Source organism: Acanthamoeba castellanii (genome assembly GCF_000313135.1).
Source record: "Acanthamoeba castellanii str. Neff unplaced genomic scaffold scf7180000084745, whole genome shotgun sequence".
Lineage (NCBI taxonomy): Eukaryota > Discosea > Longamoebia > Acanthamoebidae > Acanthamoeba > Acanthamoeba castellanii.
This window is the reverse complement of record NW_004457592.1, coordinates 306,149-331,405: the sequence shown is the minus strand read 5'-3', so window position 1 is coordinate 331,405 and position 25,257 is coordinate 306,149. Positions and strand designations below refer to the sequence as shown.

The following is a 25,257-nucleotide window of genomic DNA, read 5'->3' as shown; positions in this document are numbered from 1 at the left end:
CGAAATGGAGGGCTGGGGCGTAAGCGGAAGCGGCCACGGGCTGGTGAGGAGGGAGGCCACGTCGCTGGTCTGGGCCGCCGTGGCGGTGGGCCTGGCCAGCGTGGCGGCCAGCGGGGCCTACCTCTGGTACGAGACTCGCCTCTTCCGCCGGCGAGACAAGATTAAATCCTCGTCATCTTCATCCTCTTCCTCTTCCTCATCCTCTGTCGCTACCGACCACGTCACCACCCTCTTCGACACCGTCGGCAACACCCCGCTCCTCCGGGTACCTTTTTTTCAATCTTTTTTTCTTCACAAATAACATGTTTTTATTTCTAAATAAATATAACCAGCCGATGTCAAGTTTTATTTTATCTTATTATTTTTTTAATTGTATGATTTAAATTCCTTGTGCAGATAGAGAGCTTGTCGCGGGCTACAGGCTGCACCATCCTCGCCAAGGCCGAATTCAGTACGTGGGGCAGCGTGTGTCGTGCGTGTCGTGCCGTGTGTCGGGTGCGCGTCACTGACGGTGGCGCGCAGTGAATCCGGGCGGGAGCGTGAAGGATCGGGTGGCGCGCAACATCATCGTCGAGGCCGAGCGCGAGGGCAAGCTCCGCCCGGGCGTCTCCAAGCTCGTCGAAGCCACCGCCGGCAGGCACCCGCCCCACTTCCCCCTCCCCCAGCCCCGCGCACTTCATTTTCTGCTGCGCTGCTGCTGACGTCAGCGTGACCTGGGCTGATGCTTCCGCTGTGGGTGCACAGTACGGGCATCGCGCTGGCGCTGCTGGGGCGAGCGCGCGGGTACGAGGTAGAGCTCTACCTGCCCGACAACGTCTCCACTGAGAAGGTCGACCTGCTCACCACCCTCGGAGCCAAAATCAAGGTACGACACAGCACGACACGCAACACACGCAACACACCCGCTGAACACAACACGCAACACGCAATGTGCATCATGCATAGATTGTGCCGATCATGCCGATGAGTCAGCCGGAGCACTTCATGCACTACGCCATGTCGTGCGCGTTGGCCGACCCCGACGCCTACTACTGCAACCAGTTCGACAACCTGGCCAACATGCGCGCCCACTATCACGGCACGCAGCCCAACGCAGGCCCTTTGCTGACGTCAGCATCAGCTCGGTGCTGACGTCATCATGCGTGTGTGGTGTGCGGTGTGCGGTGTGTGCGCACAGGGACGGGTGCGGAGATTTGGGACCAAACCAACGGGCGGGTGGACGGGGTGGTGATGGGCGCAGGCACTGGTGGCACCCTCGCCGGCATCACCAAATATCTCAAGGCACGCACACAATCGCACGCGCACGGCGCCTTTGGTGACGACTGATGGTGATGATCCAATGTATGCTATGTGCATTACAGGAAAAGAATCCGGCGGTGGTGAGCTATCTGGTGGACCCGCCGGGGAGCGGTCTGTACCACCTCGTCACCAAGGGCGTCATGTTCCACCCGTACGGATCCTATTCTTACAATTTAGATATATATATATATATAATGATATAATAATTTGATTTCTTTATACTTTATAATTCAGATTATTTTTATCCTAAAGGGACCTCCTTATTCGCCTTTCTTTAGGCAAGACACGATGACCGTGGAGCCGCTGAGCGCGCGTTCGTTCTACGAGGGCGTTGGCGTCAACCGACAGACCGAGAACTTCACCCAGGTATGCGATCCTAGCGTGTGCGGTGGTGCGGTAGTGCGTGTGCGGTGGTTGATGCTGGGAGGGGGCGCAGGTGGAGCGGTACGACGGAGCGTTCCAGGGGAGCGAGCAGGAAGGCGTGGCGATGGCGCACCACCTGCTGCGCCACGACGGCCTGTTCGTGGGCGGGTCGTCGGCCCTCAACTGCGTGGGCGCCGTCAAGCTCGCACGCAAGCTCGGCCCCGGACACACCATCGGCACGCACTCACCCAGCCTCAACCTTGCCTTTTTCACATTCCTTACATTGTGTGTCGTGTGTGCGTGTGCGGTGGTGTGTGTCGTGTGTGCAGTGACTGTGTTGTGCGACTCGGGGCAGCGATACAACAGCAGGATCTACAACACGACGTGGCTCGAGGAGCGCGGCTTATCGGTGCCACACGGTGACGACCTCTCCTTCCTTGAAGAAGACGGCACCCCTTCGCAGGAGGAGAACCAAACGCAAGCGTGATCCATGCATGAGACATCTGCTCTCCTTCTTCTTCCTGTACAGTACCTCGACGTTGCTGAAGAAGAGGCCACCATTCAATAATTTCAATTCTCAAATTGAAATAATAAACAATCTATATCGTTTTGTGCCGAGAAAGATAAGCCACGAGAGGCGAGGCTACGGCCTGGATCTGCTGAAATGAAGAAGCAGGCAATAATTAAAAAGCGGGTGACCTTCAAGGAGGGGCCGCCCGATGAGATCCCGTGCCGGCCATGGTCCACCCCGCCTCGCCCCTCCTCATCGTCATCTGAATGCTCTACGTCGCCTCTGCTCCTCGACGACGCCGCAGGTCTGCACGCCGCCCGCACCCCCCTGCCGGCCCCTCCCCACCTCCCTCTACGCCAATCCTTCCCGAGTAGCTCCTCCGCGATTTCATCCTCTTCTTCTTCATCTTCATTCACCCCTGCCGCTACTTGCCCATCAACAACATCATCGACAACAACTTCATCTTCAACCTCTACACAACCGCCATGCACGCCCTTCCCGCGAGCAGCCGCAGTTCCCTCCTCCACAGCTCCCCAGAGAAGAAGCCCCTCGTCGCAGCACGAGCGGCACCCGCCGCCATCATCGGCAGGGCCAGCCCGACCTCGACCACCACCTTCCTCCCACGCCACCGCCCCTGCCCGTCCGCCTGGTACACATTTCCACATTCCGACACTGCGTGTGCGTGTGCGTCTACATGAGTGCGGTGCGTCTACATGTGGAAAACTGAAGCGAACGAACGCCACGTGCACAGGTGCGCTGCTTCGAGGCCTGCGCACGACGGAGCAGACGTCGGTGCACCTGCCAGCACTCAACACGCGCCTGCGCGGCCATGTGACCACCTCGGCCACCACCGCCACACCCACGTCAGCCGGCCCCGCCGGCTCGGAGCACCGCAGCAGCGACGGCGGCGGCGACCAGTCCGAGGCGTCGTCATCGTTGCCGGCCGGCAGCGCTGCCCATCATCACGGCGGCGCCGGCGGCCATTCATCGCCGCCTCCGCCGCCTGCGGGTGGCGGCGGTGGTGCCGGGTCGACGTTCTTCCTGCGGCTGCGGGAGGGGTTCATACGGGGGTCCTCCACCGGACAACACGTCGCCGACACCAGGTTTTTACCGCCTTTCGCGACCGTGTGCGCGTGTCGTGTGTGTGTCGTGTGTGTCGTGCGTGGGCGGGCAAGGACTGACTCCGGTGTTGATGGGAAGCAGCGGCACGGAGGACGAGGTGATCGAGGACGACGACGAGGAGGACTACGACAACCGGAGAAAGCGACGGCGGACCGCCGCGGGCATTCCCGACGATGAGGACATCATATCCGACGACGAGTGCGTCACGACACGCACACGCACACGACGCACAGCGCGGGCCGAAATGAAATAGTGATGACACTCACGCACGGGGGGCGAGCAGGTACCACCACCAGCGACGACGAGGGCGCGCCAAAAAGAAGCGAAAGCGGGACACCACCGCCAACGCCAACGCCAACGCCAACGCCAAGAAGCCGAAGCCGAAGACGACGCGAGAGAAGACGACGATGGTCACCACGACGACTACCACGGGGAGCGAAGCGAAGGTCAAGGAGCGACTCGCCACTGCCACGTCGAGCACCAGCACCAGCGCCACCACGAGAAGCAGATCGGAGGCGCGAAAACGACCAGACGCGGAGGGCACGACGGCCACGGCGGCGGCGGCGGCGCACCACCCCAAGCGACGGAAGAAGGCGAGCGCCCGCCCTGCGGCCCCCGAGAAAAAGAGCCCGCGCCCGCGGTACTGCGCTTCCCCGGCCGCACGCGCCACATTGTTCGTGCAATGCGTGTGGTCCACTGACGCTCGTCCGGTCGTGCGTGTGCTTGCGGCGTGCGTGTCATGCTGTGTGTCGTGGTTTGTTGTGTCCCTACGCGTAGGGAGGAGGCGATGGCGCCGCTGTCGGTGGTGCGTCAGGTGTTGGAGGAGAGGGACGCCGCGCTGGCCCGCCTCTATTCCGAGAACCAGCGGCTCAAGCTCGCCCTCCTCGCCCGCTCCTCTTCTGGCGAAACCGGCTTGCCCATCCACTAAACGTCATCACACGACAAACTTTCTTCCCTGCACACTGGCACTACAACACGTCGTGTCGTGTCGCGACACTGGCAAGTCGTCGGCCAAAAGAACCAAAACGCACGAACGTCCGTCGCACGTGGCACTGTTGACGGACGGATACGGCCATACTGCGCAGAAAGCACCGCTTCCCATCCGAACAGCGAAGTTAAGCTGCGCCAGGCGGTGTTAGTACTGGGGTGGGCGACCACCCGGGAATCCACCGTGCCGTATCCTTTTTACCTCTTCATCCCTCCCTTCCTTTCTCCCTCGGGTCTAAGGGTCTTCTGTCTCCTTTTGGCTTCCCTCCTCGTCCAGCTCATCCCAGCATCATCATGAGGCACATCAACCTTTTCTTTCTCCCACAATGCTTGCAGAACCTGCACCAACACGTGACACAAAACACAGAGCTGATAGAAACACTTTTTCTTGTGCAACAGGGGGTTTTGTAGGCCAGGAGGAGACGAGCACTGGTCTTCTCCGGGTCAGGAGCCCTTGGGCGGCTGCGGTGGCGAGGCTGGTGGGTGGCCACCACCAGCCAGCTGGGCCGCCAGGCGCCGGTAGCGTATGAGCTCGCGTACGAGGTCCCGCACGCTCATATCCATGCACCGCCTCCACTCCTCGCTCCACTCCTCGCTCCCCTCCACCACCTCTTCTTCCTCCTCCTCTTTCGAACTTGGCCGCCGAGTCTCCTCTCGCTCCATGCTCTCGCTGCTCTTCTGCGCCTCGTCCTCCCTCTTCATCTGCTGTCGCCCTGCAACCCCTTATTTTAACACCCGCACCCGCACACGCACACGCACACACACACGCACACACGCACAAGCACACGAGTGGTTTGGGGACGAACCGGCGGCGAGGGCCAAGCGTATGTCCTGGCTGGTCATGGTGACGAAGCCAAACGGGTCGAGGCTGCTGCTGCCCGTCGTCGTTGTGGTAGAGGAGGATGACGTGTCCTCTTCGCCCTCGCCATCGGCGTTGGCGTTGGCCGGGTGCTGATCGCCATCGTCGTCGTCGGAGAGGAGGCGGTGGTGGTGGGCCTTGCGGGCCTTGAGCTGGGCCAGCTCGGCCATCTGGCGGTCGATGTCGGCGATCTCGACCGCGAGGCACTGTGCGGCGGCGGCGCGGTCGCCGTTCCACTCCTCCGCGGCCTCGCTCACCTGCCGGATGGCCTCCACCCACTTGCGCTTCTGCTTCGCGCTCTTGGCCACGAACGTGCTCTCCGGCTCGCCTGTTTTGGAACACACACGACACACGACACACGACACACACGACACGCGTCAAAAACACCGCGCGCACAGACACCGCACACGTGTGTGCGTACCGGGGCTGGCGACGCTCCAGGCCAGATCGGACCGCAGGCCCTTCTTCACGTCGACCCTGTTCACACGCAGCAGCGCCCCCACCAGCGGTATGCTGCCCAGAGGCGTGGTCTCCTGCGCAGTGAATGCAAAAAAAAGAACAAAGAATGAAAAGAATGAAGAGCAAAAAGTGTGCGTAGTGTGTTCTTACGTCTTTGTAGAACTGGATGGCGGCGGGGCAGGACAGCAGACGACACCACCGCATCTTCCACTCGCCCGATTTGTTGTCTGACGTCCCCCCCCCCGTCAAGTCAGCTGAAGAACGAAGAACAAAGAACGAAAGCGAAGAAAAAATGAAAACGAAAACGAAGAACGAGAACGAAAGGCGCGAGGCGTACCTTTTTTGGTGAGCCAGCCCTGGAGGAGGGGCGGTTCTGTGTCGAGGGGCGGCGAGTCGAGGGTGCTGACGGGCTCGATCAGGGAGCGCGAGCGGGAGAGTGAGTGGCTTGTGTCGGAGAGGAACCGCACGCCGAGCATCATCGCGTCGCGCGGCGATCGCTGGCCTTTGCTGAGCTGGGGCGCCGACGTCGACGAGGCAAAGGGGAATGGCGCCGAAGGCACCTTCTTCTTGCTGTTGTTGTCGTTGTTGTTGGATAGCGACGTCGGCGACGAGCCCTTCTTCCGCTCCTTCTTGCTGCCGCTGCTCTTAGTCTCCCGCCTGGAGGAGCCTTCGCTCTTTTCTTCGCTCTTTGCGCGCTTCGCTCTGCTGACCGACGACGATGACTTGGTACGTTGCGCCTTCTTCTTTGTCGTCGGGGTCGTCGTCTTGTTCTTCTTGGCGGGCGACTTCATGTCTTGGCTCTTCGATCTCGCTCTTCGCTTTTTCTTCTCTTCGCTCTTTTCTCGCGACTCGTCTGACTTCGTCGGCGTGGCGGGCGACGACGAAGAGAACGAAGACGAAGACATCGACGATGACGACGCCTCGCCAAGCTGTGCGGAGGAAAAATCATCGAGCGTGGCCGCTGAGGTGCGCAGAACTTCTTGACTCCGCGACTTGCTCCGATTCCTTCCGCCGCTGCCGCTTCCGCCCTCGTCGTCGACCGCGTGCATGGGGGACGAAGCCGACGAATCGGCGCGCGTGTGACGCGTGGTGCGGGGCCGGAGATCGCTCAGTCGGCTCACCAGCGCGCCGAACGACTTCCTGCGCCCCGGCTGGTGGGGCTTCTCCTCCCCTGTCGCGTGATTGCGCGCGCGTGATTTGAGTTCTGTGTGTGGTGTATGGTGGTGTGCGCGCGTGCGTGCATTGCTAGGACAGGAATTCATACCAGCGCGGTCGTTCTTCTTGCCGGCCTTCTGAACTGGTTGAGGCGGCGGCTGGAGAGCGGCGATCTCGGCCGCCCGGCCGGCCGAAGCCGAGCTTCGAATGTCGATCAACAAGTCCGACCTGCGCGACGTCAACAACGTGCCACGTTCGGGTTAAGATCACCTCACATAGGAGCTAAACAAACGAACTAACATTTCGATCAGATTAGATCTAATCTTTGCCGGGTACCTAAACTGGCGTTGGTTCTCCTCCAGCCGCTCGATGATGGCGTGCTTGCGGTCCGACGGAGGCGACCCACTACTACTGAGCGTCGGACGCGGCGGCGATCGCTCCTCGCCGCTCTGGTGCTTCTTGTGTTGGCCACCGCGGTGCTCGGGATCGCTCGCCTTCTTGCTCACGCGTCGTCGCTCTCCGCTCGCCTTCTTGTCCCGATGGTGGTGGTGGTTGCTGCTGTGTCGCACGACCTCGGGCGACTTGGGTCGATTCGACGTCGACACCACCGTCTCCTCCTCTTCCTGCGCCTTCGTGTTGATCACCCGCACCTGCGCCATGAAAGCCACGTCAGCTTTTTGGAATGCTATGAATGGTGAGGAATTCAGTGAACCGGACCTCGATCATGGTGCCCTCAATTCGCTGCCGCTCGCGCCATCGCTCGGTCGTCGTGGTTGTGGTGGCGGTGGAGGCTTTGACGACCACTTCCTCTTCCACTTCCTCTTGAAAGTTGTTGTTGCCGTTCGCGGCCGATCTGCGCTCGCGGCCGGCGACGACGACCTCCACTTCCTCTTCGGCTTCATCCACGACCACTTCTTCCTCATCCTCGATTTCCTCCGTGGGCGAGAGGTAGATCAGGCTCTGCTCTCCACTCACCAGATTGTAGCCCTGCTCGGCTTCATTTTCTATAACGACGCAAACATGACAATGATTAAAATTGCAACGCACGACACGACGCACGACGCACGACGCACGACACGACACGCACGGAGAGAGCGGTGCGTACCATGGGGCGTTAGGGCGAACACATCGTTAAGCGGGACGGCTCCGCCAGAGTCGGTCGACGCGCCGCCGAAGAGGTAGAGCCGGCCATTGGCCATCGCCCACGCGTGGTGGCTGCGACCCGACGGCAGCACCCCCGACACACGTGGCACGCTCCACTCCAGCTTCTCTTTGATTTGTCAACGACACGCACCGCACACGCACCACCGCACGCACCACCGCACACGACACAACACGCGCGCGGGTGAGCAAGAGCGAAACAAAGTTTCGAGAGGGAGGGTACCGGTGTTGAGGAGGTAGAGGTCGGGCTGGGGCTGACCGTCAGGGGCCTCGCCGCCAAAGACGGCGATGGTGTGGTCGTCGACGGCCGCGGCCGAGTGGAAGGCCAGCAGGGGCGTGTGGCCCACTTCCACCTTTTCCCAGACCAGCGCCGCTGCACTCGCGCACCCACCAACTCTTAAGACTCCGCACACGACACGACACGACACGACACGCATACGAAACGCATACGAAACGCACACGACACGACACGACACGACACGCGCTCGGTGTGCGAACCTGTGTCGAGAATGTGAATGGATTCGATGTGGCGACCGTCGTGTCCCTTGCCGCCGATGATGTAGAGCTTGTGGCCCACCAGGGTGCACGTGTGGCCCATCCGCGACTCCGGCTCCGGCCCCTCGGCGAACGCCATGATGCACATCTTGCTCGCTGTTGTCATTCAACACCGACCGCACACGCACGACACGACACGACACAACACGACACACGCACACACGCACGCGTGTTAATAGAGCGGGAGGGACGATGGACGGTCGGAAGGGAGTACCGAGGTCCAGGATGTACATGTCCGGCGGACAGAGCGTGCCGTCGCTGTCGACACCGCCGAAGACGTACATCTGGTTGCCCACCACCTCTGCCGCGTGGTGCTTCCTGGCCGAGGGCGGATAGCCCTGCATCGGCTCCCTGCTCCACTTGTTCGTCTCTGTCGCGCATGTGCGGTGCGTGCGTGTGCGGTGGTTAGGACTTGCACTGGAAAAGATATATACAACACGCACGCGACACGCGACAGACACCTGTGTTGAAGATGTCAAGTTCGTGGGGCGCCAGGCGGGTTTCGTCGCTCGTGGAGACGCCGCCGAAGAAGTACAGAAGGCCGTTGGTCGCGCAGACCGTGTGGTGCGCCCGTCGGCCCGGGCCGCACTCCAACTCCGCCTCGCCCTCCTCCGCCGTCTCCTCCGCCACACTCTCCCACCCATTCCGCACTGAAAACCGATCAATTCACCAATTGCAACACACACGACACACGACACACACGACACACAACACACAATACAGTTATGAGAGTTCATGCGATGGTGGTGATGATGCAGGGCTCGTACGAGGATCGAAGGCGATGATGGCGGGTGAGGGGTCGTGGTGGTGGTGGCCACCGCCACTATCGAAGCTGAAGCCGCCAAACAGGAGGATGATGACGCTGTGATCGCCGCCGGGTCGGGGCACGGCTGCGGCCACGAGTCCCTGGCGCCCGCGCAAGAGGCTGTCGGTGGCCGCTACATTGTCCGTCCGCACCCGCCGCCAGCTCACCGCCCGACCCCTGCAATAAATAAATAAATAAAATAAAATGACCAGAGATAAATAAATAGAGAGGAAAGGGGGAGACAATGGTTTGTAGCGAAAGTAACGTTACATAAAATCCCCCCCCCCACTATAACGGTTCATTCTTGCGTCTTCTTTCTTTCTTCGTTTTTATTATTTATTGATTTCGTTCTTTGTTTGGGGGGAGGGGTACCCTTCGTTGGTGGCGCGCCGCTGCATCAACGGCGTTGAAGGAGTGGCAACCAAATCGTGAGGTGGAGCCTGCATCTCGTCAGCTGATGGTAGAAGGACCTGCAGCTGCTCTTCTCCTTCTGCCGCGGCTGCGGGGTATGCGCCACGTGCTACGTCGCCTGTGTTGATGCTGCTGATGTGGTTGACGCCGGGGTTCGCCCCGTCCGCCTTCTGTTTCTTCTTCTTCTTGATGAGCTTGTGTGCAGCGTTGGCCGCGGTTTCAATCAGATGCCGCGAGTAGCGCCAGATTTTCGATGTCGAAATCGCGTGGCGGCCAGCAGGCAAGAAGTGCTGCTTTGTGCGCGTTCTGCTCCGGCTCCGCACGAGTCCTGATAATTAAAAGAATATTTATATGAATGAGTAAAAAGCCCACGCTACGGTGGAGCCAGCTGCGGAACTCAAGTACTTGCCATCTCATGATATAGATTGTGTGCCATTATCTATGAGATATATATATTATATCTCTAGTAGACGTAGACAAGGCCATTGTCGGATAAGAAGGCGCCGTATTGTGTTTTTGTGCATGTGTGAAGCTCTGTTTGAAGGGTGAACTCCTTCGTGAGGGGGCGGTGGTGTAAGTGGAGCATGCATGCGGCTCTTATGAAGCTGAGGCGCGGGTTCAATCCCTGCCCGTCCCTGACCAATTCCTTTTCGCCTGTACTGTTGATGATCATGATCGTAACCTTCCTCACCCCTCACCGCCAGTGCAATTTTCACCTCATCAACAGCCCCCATCATTGTATTGTTTTGTTTGTTTGTTTGTTTGTTTTATTGTAAAAAATGAGAGAATGCCTGCCACACGTAGCAGATAAGGAGTGGAAAGCAGATAAGAAGGCGAGTGTGTCTTAGAGCTTGAAGCCGGTGTCCTTCCGGGCCCCCGTGGGGGCGTCCTGCTGGCGCGGGGCCTTGGTGGGGAGCTTGCCGCCCTTGGCCGCCTGGTTCTCCTGGGTGAGCTGCTTGAAGAGCTTCGTCGACGTCATCGGCCCGCCCACCACCTTCTCCGCCCGCTTCACGTTCTTGCCCTTGGGCATGCCGTTGTTCACCTGCCGCCCGCCGCACACATCATCAGCCATCGCACACACAACACACGGCACACACACACACACCACACACACGCACGACACGCACCTTGGAGCCGGTGTGTTTCCTCTTCTTGCGGCGGAGCTTCTTCTGGGAGGCCGAGTCGTTGGAGGGGAGTGCGCTGGTCTTCCTGTCGACGGCGAAGATCTCCTGCGGGGCGAGCAGCGACGAGTCGCTCACGCCGATGGGGATGATCTCCTCCATGCGAATGGCGGCCACGTTCTCCTTGACCGCCAGGTCGGGCACGACGGGCCGCGGGGTGAAGTGGAAGTTGGAGAGGGCGTCGAGCTTGTAGGCCAGGTGGGCGAACCGACGGAGCACCTCCTCCTGGTCCTTGGAGCGCTTCTGCTCGAGCACGGCGGCGAGCTGCGGCTTCTCGTTGGCCGCGTTGGCCTTGTCGACCGACTTGAGGTACTCGTCCTCGTAGAGCTCGGCCAGCGACTTCTGGCTCTTGGCAAAGTCGAGCTCGGGCCGCGGCTTGCGCGTGTCGATCTCGTCCTCCTCGCGCCGCACGACGTCGTCGAACGAGCCCTCGACGATGCGTCGCTTGATGATGTCCTCCAGCGCCATCGTGACCTCCTCGGTGATCACCGGCGCCTGCTTGATGGCCGTCTCGAACTCGACGTGTTCCTCGAGCAGCGAGTTGAGGGGCCGCTTGCGGCTGTCGACCTCGCCCCGCAGCTGCCACGGCTTCGCGCCCACGATCTGGTCCTCGAGCTCCGCGATCTTCTCCTCCAGCCCCTTCTTCTTGTTGCTGCTCTTCTTGTTGGTGTTGTTGTTGTTGTTGTTGCCCTCCGGCGCGTCGAAGAACTGATCGTACTTGATGCCGCCGCCCAGCGCGCTCTCGTCACCATCATCATCATCGCCACCACCGTCGTCGTCTTCATCGTCTTCATCTTCATCGAAGTCGCCGCCCATCAACTCCATATCGAGGGCGCCCTCCTCGTCCTCGGCCTCGATGTCCTCCAGATCGTCGGCGAGCCCGCCGTCCAAGTCGTCGTCGTCGTCGCTCCGCGCGATGCCGTCCTCCTCGTCCCGCTCCTTCTCGGCCGCGAGCTCGCCCTCCTCGATGAAGCGCTCCATGTCGTCAAAGCTGAAGAACCGGTCCTTCACCTGCTTCTTCTGCTTCTTCCCCGTTTGCTGCTGCTGCTTCGTCGCTTTCGTGTTCTTGCTTTCTTTGTCTTCGTTTTCTTCGACGTCATCCTCCTCTTCGTCCACGTCGTCGCCTTCATCCTCGTCTTCCTCGCCGGTGACGTCAGCATCGAGGCTCCCGTTCTCGAGGCTCTCCTCCTCTTCATCATCGTCGGCGGCTTCGCCTTCGTCGCCATTGACCATTGCCTTCTCTTCCTCCTCCTCCTCTTCCATGTCTTCGCTCTCGTCTTCCTCTTCCATGTGCTGTTCCTTGACCACCTCCGGCTCGCGCCCGACCTGACCACATACACACACAACGCCATCAACACCACCGCACGACACACACCACCGCACACGCCACCGCACACGCGCGCAAGCACAGAGACGTACGAAGGGGAAGAAGGTGCGGGGCCGCTTTTCGGAGGCGGCGGCGAGGTTGTAGCTCTGACGGCGGAGATGGCGGAGGAGCGGAGTGTGGTGGAGGGCCAGCTGCTCCCACACCTGCTCCGAGTCGAAGCCGTCCAGCGTCAGCTCCCTGAGCGGACCGCCGTGCTGTGTCATGGACGTGTTTTCCCAACGTCGGCCTGTGCGCCATCAATGGTCGATTAAAATGCAATCTCGCGATTGGGAAAATGAAAGCAAAAGCAAATGGCACGGCAGCAACAATAACAAGGAAAATTACGGTGTAGCGTGAATCATCCTTAATTGTTGCATAATCGTTATTGATCATTGTTTCTCAAAAATCATGTGTGTAGAGGATAATTCGAAAAGATGAGAATCGCGTACTGAGATCGAACAGATGCTTGGTGGCCTGGGCGAGCCGATGCGAGAGGGCCTCATCACCGCCGACGAAGGCCTCCGGATGGAGGGCCACCTCGGTGGCCAGCTTCTCTACCTCCTTCCATTCGCCCCCCGTCGCCGCCACTCCTCCGTTCTGTCCCGCCGCCCTCTGTTGTTTACCAGCTCCTCCCTTTCGCTTCGGCATAGCTTCTGTCGAGGTGTTTTGCACGCCCGGAACTGTGCAAGATTGTTCGATGCCGATGGAGATGAAGATGATTTCTTAGGTCCGGCTTTTCCCTCTTTCTTCCAGTCGACAATAAATGGCAGATTAATATTGTTTACTTATTTATTCCGTTTATTTTTCTTTGAACACAAGATGGAGAGCCGCATCTTCATCTCGGCGGGAACATCGCACAAGATCCTCCGGAAGCCGAACTATGCCAAGTGTTTCAACAATGAGAAGCGCTACGAGGGCGAAATTCAGAAATTGAACAACATTCTCCGATTGCACGGCCACAAGGTTCTCAGGGAGAAGAGCGAGCGCGAGAACGTGTTCCAGGCCCTCTCCATCATCAGCTCCAAGATCAACAAAGGCGCCGAGTGGAGCCCCCTCTACACCGCCAAGGCCATCGATGCCGCTTACCTCCACCGTACCCTTTTCAGGTATTTCCGAAGGCTTGATGCATTCGTCACTGTTAATTCTTATTCCTTTATTATTCCCATTTTTAATCATATTTTTATTTGGCATTAATAACTGTGTTATTTATTTTTATTGTTATTCGTAATCTAATCATTCTTTTATTTTTATTTGCGCAGCGAGGCGCAGCAGCAGTGCCTGGTGCGATGGAAGGAGAGGGTGGACCAGATGGTGGACCTGCCGGCCCTGCAGGCGGCCGCGGTGCCGGCGGCCGTGGCGGCGTCGCCCTACGACAAGTTCGCCCTCGAGGCCCTGCCGCAGTCGGCCTACGCCGCCTACTTCACCTTCAACAACAAGGTGTGCCCGCGGTGCGGCTACCGTCGTCCGCTCTACTGCTGGGACTGCTTCGAGCCCGTCGTCGTGATGAAGGTCGGCGACAGCAACGGCGGCAAGCAGAAGAAGCAGATCAAGAAGAACGGCGGCAAGAACAACAATAACAAGAAGATGAAGAAGAAGCCACGACGCATTCGACCCGCCGAGCGGCTGGTGGTGCTCAAGGAGGCGCTCGACGCCAAGCAGTCCCACCAGGAAAAGAATGAAGAGGAAGAACAAGACAAAAAGAGCGAAGACGAAGTAGTAGAAGACGACGAGAAGAGCGAAGACGAAGCCGGAGAGCACGGCCTCGGGGAGGACGAACGCCAACACGAAAGCGAAGTCGCTGTCGAGGCTGTCGAGAAGAACGAAAGCGAGGCGGACGAGCTCAAGAAGAAGAGCGAAAGCGACGGCGGCGCCAACGACAACGAAGATCGAAGGGAGGCGCGAAAGCGCGAGCTCCAGGCGCAGGCTAAGCGCGCCGAGATCCTGGTCAAGTGGGGCCGCGAGGACTTCGAGCCGCACTCGCTTGTGCTGCCGCTCAAGGTCGACATCATCATCCACCCGAAGCTCAAGCTGCGCCGGTGCACGTCGATCGTCGCCGCCGTCCTCTCGTCGGCGCGCTACGTCGAGGTCCACCGCGCGCTGGCCTCCCACTCCAAGCCCTTCCGCGTCACCTACTCTCCGGCCGCCTACGCCGCGTCGGCGACCGACCCCTTAACGTCGCAGCCGCGGCCCTCCTTCTCGTCACGCATGCCCGATCTCGACCCCGACTCCACCGTCGTGCTCTACCCCTCGCCCGACGCGCTGTCCGTCGAAGAGGTAACCTTACGAGCGGCTGCTGCTGCCATACATTCCGCGCGCGCTTGAGAGCATTCTATGCATAGTTGGCCAACGATTTGTTGGGGCGCAGGCATATCTGGCGTTCAAGGAGAAGGGCAAGAGGATCGAGCGGGCGGTGGTTATCGAGGCCACGTGGGAGGGCTCCACGCAGATCCTCAACGACCCCAAGCTGGCTAACCTGACCAAAGTCAAGATCGAGGTGCGCACCAGCATCGCGCCACGGAGGATCGGTTTGCGTGTGTGGCCACTCACGCCGTCGTCTCCTATTTGTGTGTCTGTCTCTAGGCGCGGAAGACGTTCTTCTGGCGATTCCAGTCGAACGGGGAGGGCTTCCTGAGTTCCATCGAAGCCATGTACTACCTCTGCCGCGAATACGCCGCCGTTCTGCGCAAGCACCAACCGGTGCGTGAAGCCTCTCTATTCTCTATTCTCTTTCTCTTTCTCTCTCTTCTTTGCTACATTCCTTCGTACGTCGTCTGCCGAGTGTAGAATCCGATGGTTGGTTAACTGTTGGTGATCACATGTTCGAGGAACAGGAGGGCCAGGCGGCCGGAGAGGATGAGGCCGCGTTGGATCGGCTGCTGTACTACTTCTGTCTGGGCCACCAGCGCACGGCCAGCTTCTACAAGGAACGCCCCGACCTCCTCCCGCCCGTCTCGTGGACCTTTCACAACAACAGCACCGACATGGCGCAAAAGGAATAATAATTTTAATTTATTATTTATTTAGTTTTTTTTCGAGAAGTTGGTGGAAATATTTGGCGGGTAGCCGTTGGTGTGAGCCCACGAGCCGAATCGTCGAACAAGTGTGACAAGCAACGGTTATGAGTGTCGAAATTTCGTAAACAGGGCAAATCGTCTGGTTTTCGGCTGCAAGGCGCGTAGCCAGGCGCGGCGATTGGACAGACAAATGCCGAGAACGCTCCTCCCTGGAAGTCAGCCTATTTGGAGGAAATTCCAACCGAAGCACGCGTGCGAATTGCGTGGTGATGGAGATTTCGTGTGGCGCGACCAATCGCAGTCGGCCAGAAAACTCGTCGAAAGTGGAGGAGCCTATCAGACGGGGGCTGTGTAGCGCCCCCGCATTTTACGGTGAAACAAGCCTGAACGGTCGCCAGTCGAAATTCTCTTTGTTCTAGCCCGCCAGTCCAGTGCACGCACACATGGCCTCCACGACAGACTCCCGACCCACCCTCTCTGACTCTTCGCCGAGCAGCGGCTCTGCTGCTGCAGGTGGCGCCAAGATTACCAACATAACAAATAATTCCTCGAGCGCCAGTTTGCCGCCATCTTCGGGCGGTGCATCATCGTCGCCGATTAATGCTGCTACACGCAATGGCAGCCAGGCTGCAGGAGCGCCGCCTTCGGCTGGCAACGCGCCCGTGACCAAGGTGTCGCCTGGCGGAGGCCAACCATTCGGTGGCCCCAATGCCAGCAGCAACCATTTCAACTTCTTCGACTCCAATGCCTCCTTCGGTTCGTTCGGTTCGCTCGAATCTGCCTCGGCCCTGCCCTCGCTCCCGTCGCTCCTCGATTCCAAGGACAAGGCCGCCCTTGCCGCCGAATCCCATCGCGATGCCACCGTAACATCGACCTCGCGCGGTGGTGGCCCCGCCCCGCTCGACAACGGGCGCCTCGTCCCCCCGCCGCCCTCCAGCACCCAGGCCTCCGCCGCCGGTGGGCGCCAGGGTGCGCCCGCCCCCGCTCAGCAGTCGCGGCCCGCCCAGCAGTCCGCCGGCCCCGCCGCCGCAGCCCCTCAGCATGGCCGACCCGTCGCCCGCGGCCAGCCCGTCCCCCAGCAGCCACCGCAGCCGCAGGCCCAGGCCCAGCAGCAGGCCCCGCAGCCACAGCAGCAGCAACCGGGTCCGCAGGGCTCGCCGCCGGGCCAGCAGTCGAACGCGCTCGTGTCGACGCAGTCGCCGGAGAACAAGCGGATCATCAACCCCGTGACGGTGCCCAACGGCCAGAACTTTGTCGACATCACGGAGTACCTCAACATGCCGCAGTCGGAGGCGGCCAAGAAGCTGGGCATTCCGCCGTCGACCCTGAGCAAGCGGTGGAAGGAGGCCGTGCGCAACCGCAAGTGGCCGTGGCGCGTGGTGTGCAAGCTCGACAAGGAGATCATGACCCTGCTCCACAACGTGCCCCAGGGCGCACCCATTCCCGAGGAGATCGAAGGCCGGCTCGGCTACCTGATGAGGAAGCGGCAGGAGGAGCTCAAGCCCGTCGTCATCCGACTCTGAATTCTCTTCGTTCGTTCGAGACGTACGACTGCGACGAAGATGAAGAAGACGACGATGAAGCGAGAGCACCACCCTGTACAGCAACCACACACAACCACGCACACGCATCACACACGAGGGCGAGGGGAAGATCGAAGCGAGAAACGAAGAACGAAAGCGAAGCAGAAGAGAAGAAGAAGAGGTGATCGCTCGTCTCTAAATATTGGAGAGGCGAGCAAGGCGCGACGGAAACGAACTTCACGACGACGAACGACAGCGGCCGCCGTTCTAGACCCTCTTTTTGTTTTTTGGATCCTTTGCTGGGTCACCACCCAGCGAGAGGGACTGTAGATACACCCATCCCACCCGTCGCGAATAAAATCACAACATCATCAACCACATCATCCAACGCGGGAGGCAACCTGTGCTCTGCGCTACAAGGAAAACAAGGGAAGTCATCGTCAAGCGGCAGAGCAGCTCCGAGCACCAAACAGGGAAAGGCGCAAAAGAGAGAGGTCGACGACGGCAGGATTTGAACCTGCGCGGGGAGACCCCAGTAGATTTCTAGTCTACCGCCTTAACCACTCGGCCACGTCGTCTTGCACAGAATAATTCTCCGGATCAGGAACGGCCAACCGAGCACAGTCTAACCCCCTTGGACGATAGGACTGCAAGAACACACGCTGCTCATCTTCGTCTTCGTCTCAACATGATATAGTGTAATATATGGGCTATGGCTTATGCTTCAGTGTCCAGAAGGTGTCAGACCTCTGGCCACTTGCTTATCTAATAGACAAACACCAGTGCTTGCTCCAAGTTACCTCACCACTGGGATAAATTGGAGGGGCCAGTTAATCCCTTGGGATTGCTCACATCCAGTTCATGTTCAACCTCACACCATATTCAGTCAGTTGCACACATGCACTGAACTTCATTCTTCACATTTGTGCTGAATTGGAGCACTGTTCCTGAAGGTAAAATTCCAACTCCATTCCACACTGATAAAATCACTTTTAACTCCACAAATTCCAAGTTTTTATTAAATCATTTTCTTCTCAAGTCCCTCAATATCACTTCTAAGCAGCAGTCTAGCATGTCAAAATCACACATGCAGATCCAAATCAAAACTGCCCTGTAAATCAAAAATGTCAAATCTCACAAGATTTTAGCACAACAAAAATTCTGCAGTGATTTGTAACCTCTCATTTCAAATGACCACAAGTTCTGTCTGTTTTGCCAGGCTACTGGTGTAAACATGCCAAGGTTGTTTTCCAGCTAGCAATTGCCAGTCTGACAGGACAGACCCATGACAGGAGTAGTTTGCTAGCCCCAGGAAGGCCTCCTGGGTTGAGTGTGGTGATAAACCATTTTAGTGTTGTCAAAACTATTTTTATTAGCTTAAACTCACAAAATCACTTTTCAAAGAGTGACTGAGTGACTGTCATTGGTGGCCAGGTGACTGTGTTTATGGTGTCCAGGGTCTAGATAACTACACACCAACACATCCACACCCTATTGGTGTGGTACTCACCCAGCCTGACAACAGGGGACATGAAACAGGTCATAGCAGGAAGTGCACCATTGAGTGGGTGTGGCAGCACCACTGGTGGAGGGGCATGTTCCCCCAGATCAAGTGATGGGTAGCCATTTGCCCCACCTGTCAGCAACACAGGGCAGCATGTTGGCCACTGATTTTGGAATTGATGGAGGGTATGAAAGCAAAAGCAACAGTTTGAGGAGCACTTACACAAAACAAGCAAAGTTCTGGTTTTCCATATCATGTATGAATACATGATAAACTGTAGTCATTGTGTATGTGTATGTGATAAAGTAAGTGTCTGGTTTTACAGTTTTTGTTGTTGTGTATGCATAGGTGCAAGTCACCCTGCCATCAGCCATGGCCAACAACAAGGAACTGTTGAAGCTCATGAAGGAGGTTGCATACATGCTATTATCATAGCCCATTTTGCTTTGAAACTGCAGGACATTATATTGTGTATGCATATGTGATAGAATGTTTGCTAATATATCTCCTCCTTGTTCAGGAAAGGAGCAAAAAAAAGGTGCGTTGTCATCATGTATGTGTATGTGATAAAGTATGTGTACCAAAACATGTACATGATAGAAATTGGTAATTCCAGACCTTGACTGATGACCCAGTTACAGATCTCTCATTATGATGTTATTTTAATCTGCCATTTCTCAAGATGCTCCCAATTTTGGAATTACCAATTTCTATCAGGTACATGTTTTCTGTGCAAGACGACGTGGCCGAGTGGTTAAGGCGGTAGACTAGAAATCTACTGGGGTCTCCCCGCGCAGGTTCAAATCCTGCCGTCGTCGACCTCTCTCTTTTGCGCCTTACCTTTTAAATGTATGTTCTTTTTTGACAAAACCACAAATTTCTTTGCCTATTTGGACTTATCACACAGCCAAGAGGCCATGCCTCAACAGGATGTGACAGAAGAAGTACCTCTTCACCCTGCCCAGTTAACACAATGGCCCAGGTGTGCCACTCTATTCTCTAATCCTCTGACACACATAACTAGGTGCAGCCATCATTTTTTGTTTGCCTCTGGTTAGGGTAAAAATTGTAAGCCCACAGTTAATTGAAAAGTGCAATCGACAACTGCAGGGTTTGAACCTGCGCGGGAAGATCCCAGTAGATTTCAAGTCTACCGCCTTAACCACTCGGCCAAGTTGTCTCACACACCCCACCAGTCCAAAACACAAAACGCTGGTCCTGGCCGCAGCCTGCTTGCCTTGGCTGGTTTCTTTTTATGTTGAGCCCAACCAATCAGGAGTCCAGGACTGGGACGGGGGAGGCGGGGAAGGAGTAGAACCACGACACCACCCGCGTCCACCACTGGTAGAGGTGGATGACCAGCGACAGGATCTGCAGCCGCGCCTCGAACTTGGTTGACTCCACCACGCCCCGCAACCGCCGTGGCAGCGACACTGCAGTGCGCCAAGTGTGCGTGTGTCGTGCGTCGTGTGGCGTGTGTTGTGTGTGGTGCGTGTTGACATTAGGAGAAGGGTCTGCATAGAACTCAATGGAATTGGGAGAACGCACGCGAGTTGTCGTGGCGGTGGTAGAGCCCGCGAATGGCGTAGCGCGCCATCACCAGGAACCGATCAACAGACCCGCCTTCCTCCAGGTCCTTGATAATGGACCGAATCAAGTTGCTGCCCACATAGTTGAGATTTCAGCAACTCACCGTGTGCGTGTGCGTGTGCGTGTGCGTGTATTCGAGGGTGTACTTGGTGCGGAGGACGAGGAGAAGCTGGCGGTCCATGTTCTCGAGGAGCTCGGAGAGGACCGTTTGGAAATTGCGCTCGCGCATCTGCGAGCGAATCAGGCGCACCTGCGCCACACTCATCTCGCTGTCCTTCACCAGCGCCGGCCCCGTTTTCCTGTTTGTTGCGCGCGCGTGTGTGTTACCAAGATTTCGTTTGGGCTGATGTGTGCGGTGGTGCGTGCGTGCGTGCGTGCGTGTGCGGTGGTGCGTGCGTGCGGTGAGCATACCCGGTGTCGAGGGGACGGAAGGTGAGGATGACCGAAAAGATTTCGTGGTGTTCGCCGGCGCCCATACGCCGCGAGTACTTCTCCACCGCCTCTCTGTTGCCCGTGAAGATGGCCTTCCACAAATGACAGTAGTCCAGCCTGTGTCGTGTGCGTGTTTCATGTGCGTGTGCAATGATGAGTGTGCGATGGTAAGCATGTGTGTGTGCGGCGTGTGCGTGACGTGGGCAAGTGGCGTCGATTCGCAACAGCGAAACAGGGCGCGCGAGGAGTACCTGAACTGTTCGTCGAGGGTGCGGTAGAGGCCGTGGTCGAGAAGCACCAATTGCGGGTGGGTGGGCGAAGATGGCAGGTGACGAATCAGAATATTGCCCGGGTGGGGATCACTGTTACACAACATCAACATACATATTGATATATATATATATATAGTGATGTTGTCGTTAATACTGATGCGCATATATATAACCCAAATGTTGCTGATGTGGGCGACTGACCTGTGGATGAATCCGTGGACGAAGATCTGTTCGCAGAATAGCTCGTGCAGGAGCTGGGCCACCTCGCGCTTGTTGATGCCCATCTGGTCGAGCTTGGGAACGTCCGTGATCTTGGCCCCGTGGATGAACTCCATGCACAGCACCTTCCTCCGCGTCATGTTCTGCTCGCCACCAGCCCTCATCAGCATGCAAAAGTAAACAAGCGATCGCACACGCCACACACGCCACACACGCCACACGTTCGTACCCAGTAGATCTTGGGAACGTAGATTTGTTTGTTGTGCGCAAAATTGTGGGCAATGCGCTCGGCATTCTTCGCCTCGTTCACGAAATCTGGACGAGAGTTAGTGTCGGCGTGCCTGTGCCTGTGCGATTGTGTTGTGTGTCGTGTGTCGGCGTGCCGTGTGTCGTGTCGTGTGTGTCTTGTGGGAGGGAAGAGCGGGCAGTGTACCCATCTCCATCTCGAGGTTCTTCTCGAACTCACCGACCACCCACGAGAACTGGAAATCCGGGAAAAACTGCGCGTAGCGACGCACAGTTCAGCTCACGCAAAGCAGCGTGCGCGCCGAGTGCGACAGCGCGTGTCGTGTCGTACCCAGGCAATGGCTTGCGCGGCAGCTTCGATGGAAAACAGGTCGCCCCACGTGAGCCGCTCGAAATCGGGGTATTGGACCTGGCGCATTGACGTCGTCATTAGCAGACCGGTCTCCGCACATGTAACCAGGCACGCAAGGAATGCGGGGAGTGGCGGCGTGGGTGTCTCGGTACCTTGACGGCCACCTGGGTGCCGTCGGCGAGCCACCCGCGGTGCACCTGCGCCAGCGAAGCCGCGGCGATCGGCTGCTCCTCGAGAAACGAAAAGCTTCGTTTTCGTTTCATTTTCGTTTTGTTGTGCCACGTCAGCAGTGTTGGCACTTGAAGCGAAGGGGCGGGAGAAGGGGGTACAAGTGGCTCGGCGGGGCGCCCAGCTGCTCGATGAACGCCTTCTCGATCACCGCGAACGGTCGGCTCGGCGCCTTTCGAGACCACCCCGCCAACCACGTTCGGGTCAGCACATTGCGTGGCGAGTAGCGGGGGAGAAAAAAAAAGCAGTGTAGTGTAAACAGTGTAGAGCGTGCACCTGGTCCTGGAGCACGGTGAGGGTGTCCGTGTACTCGCGCGGCAGCACGTGGTTCATCGAGGCCAAGTGTTGCCCCGCCTGGGCGCGAGCGAAAGCGAGAGAGGGTGTGAGTGTGTGTGTGTGTGTGTGGCGAGGTGAGATGTTGTTTACACACCTTGACGTACACGCCGGCATTGGCTCGACAGAGCCACAACAACCTGTCGGCAGTTCGCTGATGGATCTACAGCACACAATATGCGGTGCTGGTGAGTACACTGTGTGTCGTGTGTCGTGTGCGGGGTGGCGTGTGACGTGTGTTGGTAGGATGTGCGACATCGCACCTTGGAGCGTGCCGCGGCATATTCGGGAGTGCCGTATTCGTAGCGAGCGAGGGTCTTGTAGTCGAGCGACACCACGAGGCCCGTCCACGCCGTACGCATGAAGCGGGCCAGGTGCTCCCCGCGCTCACTCCAGCTGAGCTCCTCCAAGCGCGGGTACTTTCCCTTCGCCACATGCTGCACACGACACACGACACACATGACACAACACATAAGACACGCACACACGCACACAACACAATACGCGCGGTGAGCTGGGCGGGCAAGACCAGGGCGGGAATGGGAGAAGCAAGACCCAGAGGCCACCGAGCGCGGCAGTGCCCAGGACGAGGCCGGTCCCGGCCGTGGCCACCAAAACCTTTCTCGTACGCCCCTGCCGTGCAAACCCCCCCCGTCGAGTAGCGTTAGCGCTCTTAATAATAAATAATTACGTAATAAAAATAAATAAAAGGTCGTACGGTAGCGGGCGGCGGAGGGGATGTTGCGGAGGTGGTGAAGAACCTGCGCGGCCTTGGCCATTGTCGCAGGACTGTGGCAGCGTTGTGAGCGCGCGTAGCGAGTGGTGGCAGCGGGAAGCCTGTGGGACGCGACCATGGTCGCAGTGCTGAGCCCGCTGCAGTGCGCAGGGCAGGTCCGCCGGGCCTGACACGTAGTGCAGCGCAGCTCTGTCTCATCTTTGTGAAGTGTGGTTGTTGTGCCGCTGGTGTGATGCTATGTGCCAGCTGGCGTGGGCTGCTGTTCCAAGAAATTCCAGTTTTCCTTTGATATTTCCTTACACATGAATTTGAGCTATTTTAGCCATTTTTGTTACAAAAATGCAAAATAAAAACAGAATTGCAAATCCACACAGAGCACACAAGATGAAGAAGATGTCTGGCATGGCGGCAGTGTTGGCGGTGTGCATGGCGCTGTTATCGCACAGTTTTGTTGTGGGTGTGCCGCTGAGCGAGGGCATGCAGTCGCCCGAGCAGCCACTCACTCGCCTGGCCTTCGGGTCCTGTTCCAAACACGACCGCCCGCAGCCGCTGTGGTCCCCCATATCGGACTTCCAGCCCCAGCTCTGGATTTGGCTCGGTACCCGTAACCCCTCTTCTCAAATCCCTTCATTGTCATGACATCAATTCATCTGATGTTTTTTTTTTATATGTTAGTATTTGTTGTTGTTTGAAATATAAAAATAAAGCACCACACTGGAGCTCAATTTTCCATTTTTATTATAAAAATATATGCAACATATGTGATCTACTCACCCGACCATGGCAGGCGATGTGGTGTACGCGGACACGAAGCACTTCCCCATGTTCTGGGAGCCGTCTCCGGTGAGCGTCATGAAGGCCAAGTACGATGCCCAGAAGGCTCGGCCTGCCTACCACAACTTCTCCAGCTCGACGCCCATCATCGGCACTTGGGTGCGCCGCACGACACACGCACGACACGCGACACGACCCACGCCGCACGACACACGCACGACACGCGCATATCGTGTGTGTTGTGTGTGCATCGGTCTGATGGCGATCTTTGTTCATGACGACAGGACGATCACGACTACGGCGTCAACAACGGTGGAGCCGCCTACCTTGAGCGCGAGCAGAGCAAGCAGCTCTTCCTCGACTTCTTTGACGAGCCCAAGGCATATATACATATACGTGTGCCATGAGTGCCGTGTCGTGCGCTGACGTGGCATTGATGTGTTTTTTTTTTTTTTGTAGACTAGCGCGCGATGGACGCGTAACGGCGTGTATGGGGCCTACACGTTCGGGCCGGCGGGCAAGCGGGTCAAGGTGATCCTGCTCGACGTGCGCTACAACCGGGACGACCCGACCGTGCCCGACCGCGACATCTTGGGCGAGGAGCAGTGGCAGTGGTTCGAGCGGGAGCTGCGCGAGTCCGATGCGCAGATCAACTTTGTCGGGTCGGGCATCCAGGTGCTCCCGCGCGACAAGCCCGTCCAGGAGAAGTGGACTAACTTCCCGCGCAGTCTGGCCCGCCTCGAGAAGACCCTCCAGCTGTCGTACGTGTTACGACCTCTCGTGTTCAATGTGACTATGGTATGCAGATATGTGGCTATGTTGAGGTGTTTTGGCTCACATTCATTCTTTGAATATCGTTCATTGCATCATCTTCAGGAAAGGCACGGTCGTGCTACTCAGTGGCGACGTGCACTACGCCGAGATCTTCAAGACCCGGCCCCGGTGCGGGGCTGAGGCCAAGCGTGCGTCACCGCAATTTCCATTGCTTTTGTTGTTGTGGTATTCTTTTCTTGATTGACACAAGAAGACGTTGTCTGACGACTACGAGGGCAGACTACGAGGGCATCTACGAGATCACGAGCAGCGGCATGACTCACTGCCTTCATGACCACTTCCCGCTGGGCTTCGGACATAGCATCTTCAACGCGGTACCCAATCTTTATTTATCAATGATAATTATTATTATTTATTTGCTCTGCGCTCATCAACGGCACATGACACACAACTATGATTTGAGCATTGATCATCATCATTGTTGTGGTGGCTACAATTTGCAGGTGATGGGAAGCAAGTGGCGAGTGAGCGGCGGTTTTGAGCACAGGAACTTCGGCACGATCGAGATCGCGTGGGGTGAGGAGACCGGTCACCCCACCGAAATCCAGGTGAGCATCCGTGGCGAGGCCGGCCAAAAGGCCCTGGAACAGACTGTACGTGAAACACACCACGCGACACGCGTCGCACACGCACACGCACACATGAGAAGTGGTATTCACGATCGCTGTGGCGTGTATGGTGTCAGATCGTTGTGGGCGCCAAGAGCGACGACGAGCACCGGTGCATGATCGATGCCGAGGTCAGCGGCTACGAGTCGGCCCAAGACAGCTGGATGACGTGGCACTCAGACGTGTTTATCAACAGCCTCAACTACGCCATTCTCGCCTCGCCCGCAGTGGTCGTGCTGGTCCTCGCCATCCTCATCTACAGACGGCGCTCGCAGCATTCCAACCACGTGCAGAGCAAGAGCAGCAACACGAAGAAAAGGGTCAACAAGAAGAAGACCAAATAAAAGGGGTGATGCCG

The 25,257-nt window shown here is 57.8% G+C and overlaps 10 protein-coding genes across 10 annotated transcripts; 6 read left to right on the top strand and 4 right to left on the bottom strand.

Annotated features, from left to right (window-relative positions):
* Positions 1-4: 4 nt before the first annotated feature.
* ACA1_183080 (cysteine synthase, putative) lies at positions 5-701 on the top strand (the record flags this gene model as incomplete). Its single annotated transcript, XM_004345868.1, has 3 exons — positions 5-265; positions 397-451; positions 523-701. The coding sequence occupies 3 exons, from the start codon at positions 5-7 to the stop codon at positions 699-701; spliced, it is 495 nt and encodes a 164-aa protein (XP_004345918.1).
* Positions 702-721: 20 nt separating this feature from the next.
* Positions 722-2,149, top strand: ACA1_183070 (cysteine synthase 2, putative; the record flags this gene model as incomplete). The annotated part of the gene is made up of 8 exons (XM_004345867.1): positions 722-865; positions 946-1,040; positions 1,097-1,124; positions 1,178-1,183; positions 1,362-1,450; positions 1,578-1,665; positions 1,736-1,849; positions 2,018-2,149. 8 exons carry the CDS (start codon positions 722-724, stop codon positions 2,147-2,149), a joined length of 696 nt encoding a protein of 231 aa, XP_004345917.1.
* Positions 2,150-2,658: 509 nt separating this feature from the next.
* On the top strand, positions 2,659-4,223 carry ACA1_183060 (uncharacterized protein; the record flags this gene model as incomplete). Its single annotated transcript, XM_004345866.1, has 6 exons — positions 2,659-2,822; positions 2,903-2,924; positions 2,960-3,276; positions 3,377-3,493; positions 3,579-3,935; positions 4,073-4,223. The coding sequence occupies 6 exons, from the start codon at positions 2,659-2,661 to the stop codon at positions 4,221-4,223; spliced, it is 1,128 nt and encodes a 375-aa protein (XP_004345916.1).
* Positions 4,224-4,726: 503 nt separating this feature from the next.
* On the bottom strand, positions 4,727-9,674 carry ACA1_183050 (kelch repeat-containing protein; the record flags this gene model as incomplete). The annotated part of the gene is made up of 15 exons (XM_004345865.1): positions 4,727-4,995; positions 5,089-5,469; positions 5,563-5,674; positions 5,751-5,827; positions 5,938-6,771; positions 6,865-6,983; positions 7,092-7,405; positions 7,473-7,759; positions 7,861-8,025; positions 8,140-8,289; positions 8,415-8,567; positions 8,686-8,841; positions 8,933-9,121; positions 9,239-9,453; positions 9,649-9,674. 15 exons carry the CDS (start codon positions 9,672-9,674, stop codon positions 4,727-4,729), a joined length of 3,447 nt encoding a protein of 1,148 aa, XP_004345915.1.
* Positions 9,675-10,531: 857 nt separating this feature from the next.
* On the bottom strand, positions 10,532-12,882 carry ACA1_183040 (Mphase phosphoprotein 10, putative; the record flags this gene model as incomplete). Its single annotated transcript, XM_004345864.1, has 4 exons — positions 10,532-10,729; positions 10,815-12,194; positions 12,288-12,481; positions 12,684-12,882. The coding sequence occupies 4 exons, from the start codon at positions 12,880-12,882 to the stop codon at positions 10,532-10,534; spliced, it is 1,971 nt and encodes a 656-aa protein (XP_004345914.1).
* A 171-nt stretch (positions 12,883-13,053) lies between these two features.
* Positions 13,054-15,233, top strand: ACA1_183030 (DTW domain containing protein, putative; the record flags this gene model as incomplete). Its single annotated transcript, XM_004345863.1, has 5 exons — positions 13,054-13,340; positions 13,494-14,508; positions 14,600-14,728; positions 14,815-14,931; positions 15,066-15,233. 5 exons carry the CDS (start codon positions 13,054-13,056, stop codon positions 15,231-15,233), a joined length of 1,716 nt encoding a protein of 571 aa, XP_004345913.1.
* Positions 15,234-15,691: 458 nt separating this feature from the next.
* Positions 15,692-16,771, top strand: ACA1_183020 (uncharacterized protein; the record flags this gene model as incomplete). The annotated part of the gene is made up of 1 exon (XM_004345862.1): positions 15,692-16,771. The coding sequence occupies one exon, from the start codon at positions 15,692-15,694 to the stop codon at positions 16,769-16,771; it is 1,080 nt and encodes a 359-aa protein (XP_004345912.1).
* A 2,776-nt stretch (positions 16,772-19,547) lies between these two features.
* Positions 19,548-21,649, bottom strand: ACA1_183010 (aarF domain containing kinase 5, putative; the record flags this gene model as incomplete). The annotated part of the gene is made up of 10 exons (XM_004345861.1): positions 19,548-19,708; positions 19,824-19,936; positions 20,012-20,164; positions 20,277-20,414; positions 20,549-20,659; positions 20,771-20,931; positions 21,018-21,103; positions 21,222-21,288; positions 21,366-21,443; positions 21,539-21,649. The coding sequence occupies 10 exons, from the start codon at positions 21,647-21,649 to the stop codon at positions 19,548-19,550; spliced, it is 1,179 nt and encodes a 392-aa protein (XP_004345911.1).
* Positions 21,650-21,669: 20 nt separating this feature from the next.
* Positions 21,670-22,726, bottom strand: ACA1_183000 (Hypothetical protein; the record flags this gene model as incomplete). The annotated part of the gene is made up of 5 exons (XM_004345860.1): positions 21,670-21,786; positions 21,891-21,968; positions 22,211-22,384; positions 22,503-22,580; positions 22,709-22,726. 5 exons carry the CDS (start codon positions 22,724-22,726, stop codon positions 21,670-21,672), a joined length of 465 nt encoding a protein of 154 aa, XP_004345910.1.
* Positions 22,727-23,067: 341 nt separating this feature from the next.
* ACA1_182990 (alkaline phosphatase D domain containing protein) lies at positions 23,068-25,243 on the top strand (the record flags this gene model as incomplete). Its single annotated transcript, XM_004345859.1, has 8 exons — positions 23,068-23,281; positions 23,471-23,616; positions 23,742-23,855; positions 23,917-24,218; positions 24,334-24,419; positions 24,511-24,605; positions 24,735-24,884; positions 24,977-25,243. The coding sequence occupies 8 exons, from the start codon at positions 23,068-23,070 to the stop codon at positions 25,241-25,243; spliced, it is 1,374 nt and encodes a 457-aa protein (XP_004345909.1).
* Positions 25,244-25,257: the final 14 nt, after the last annotated feature.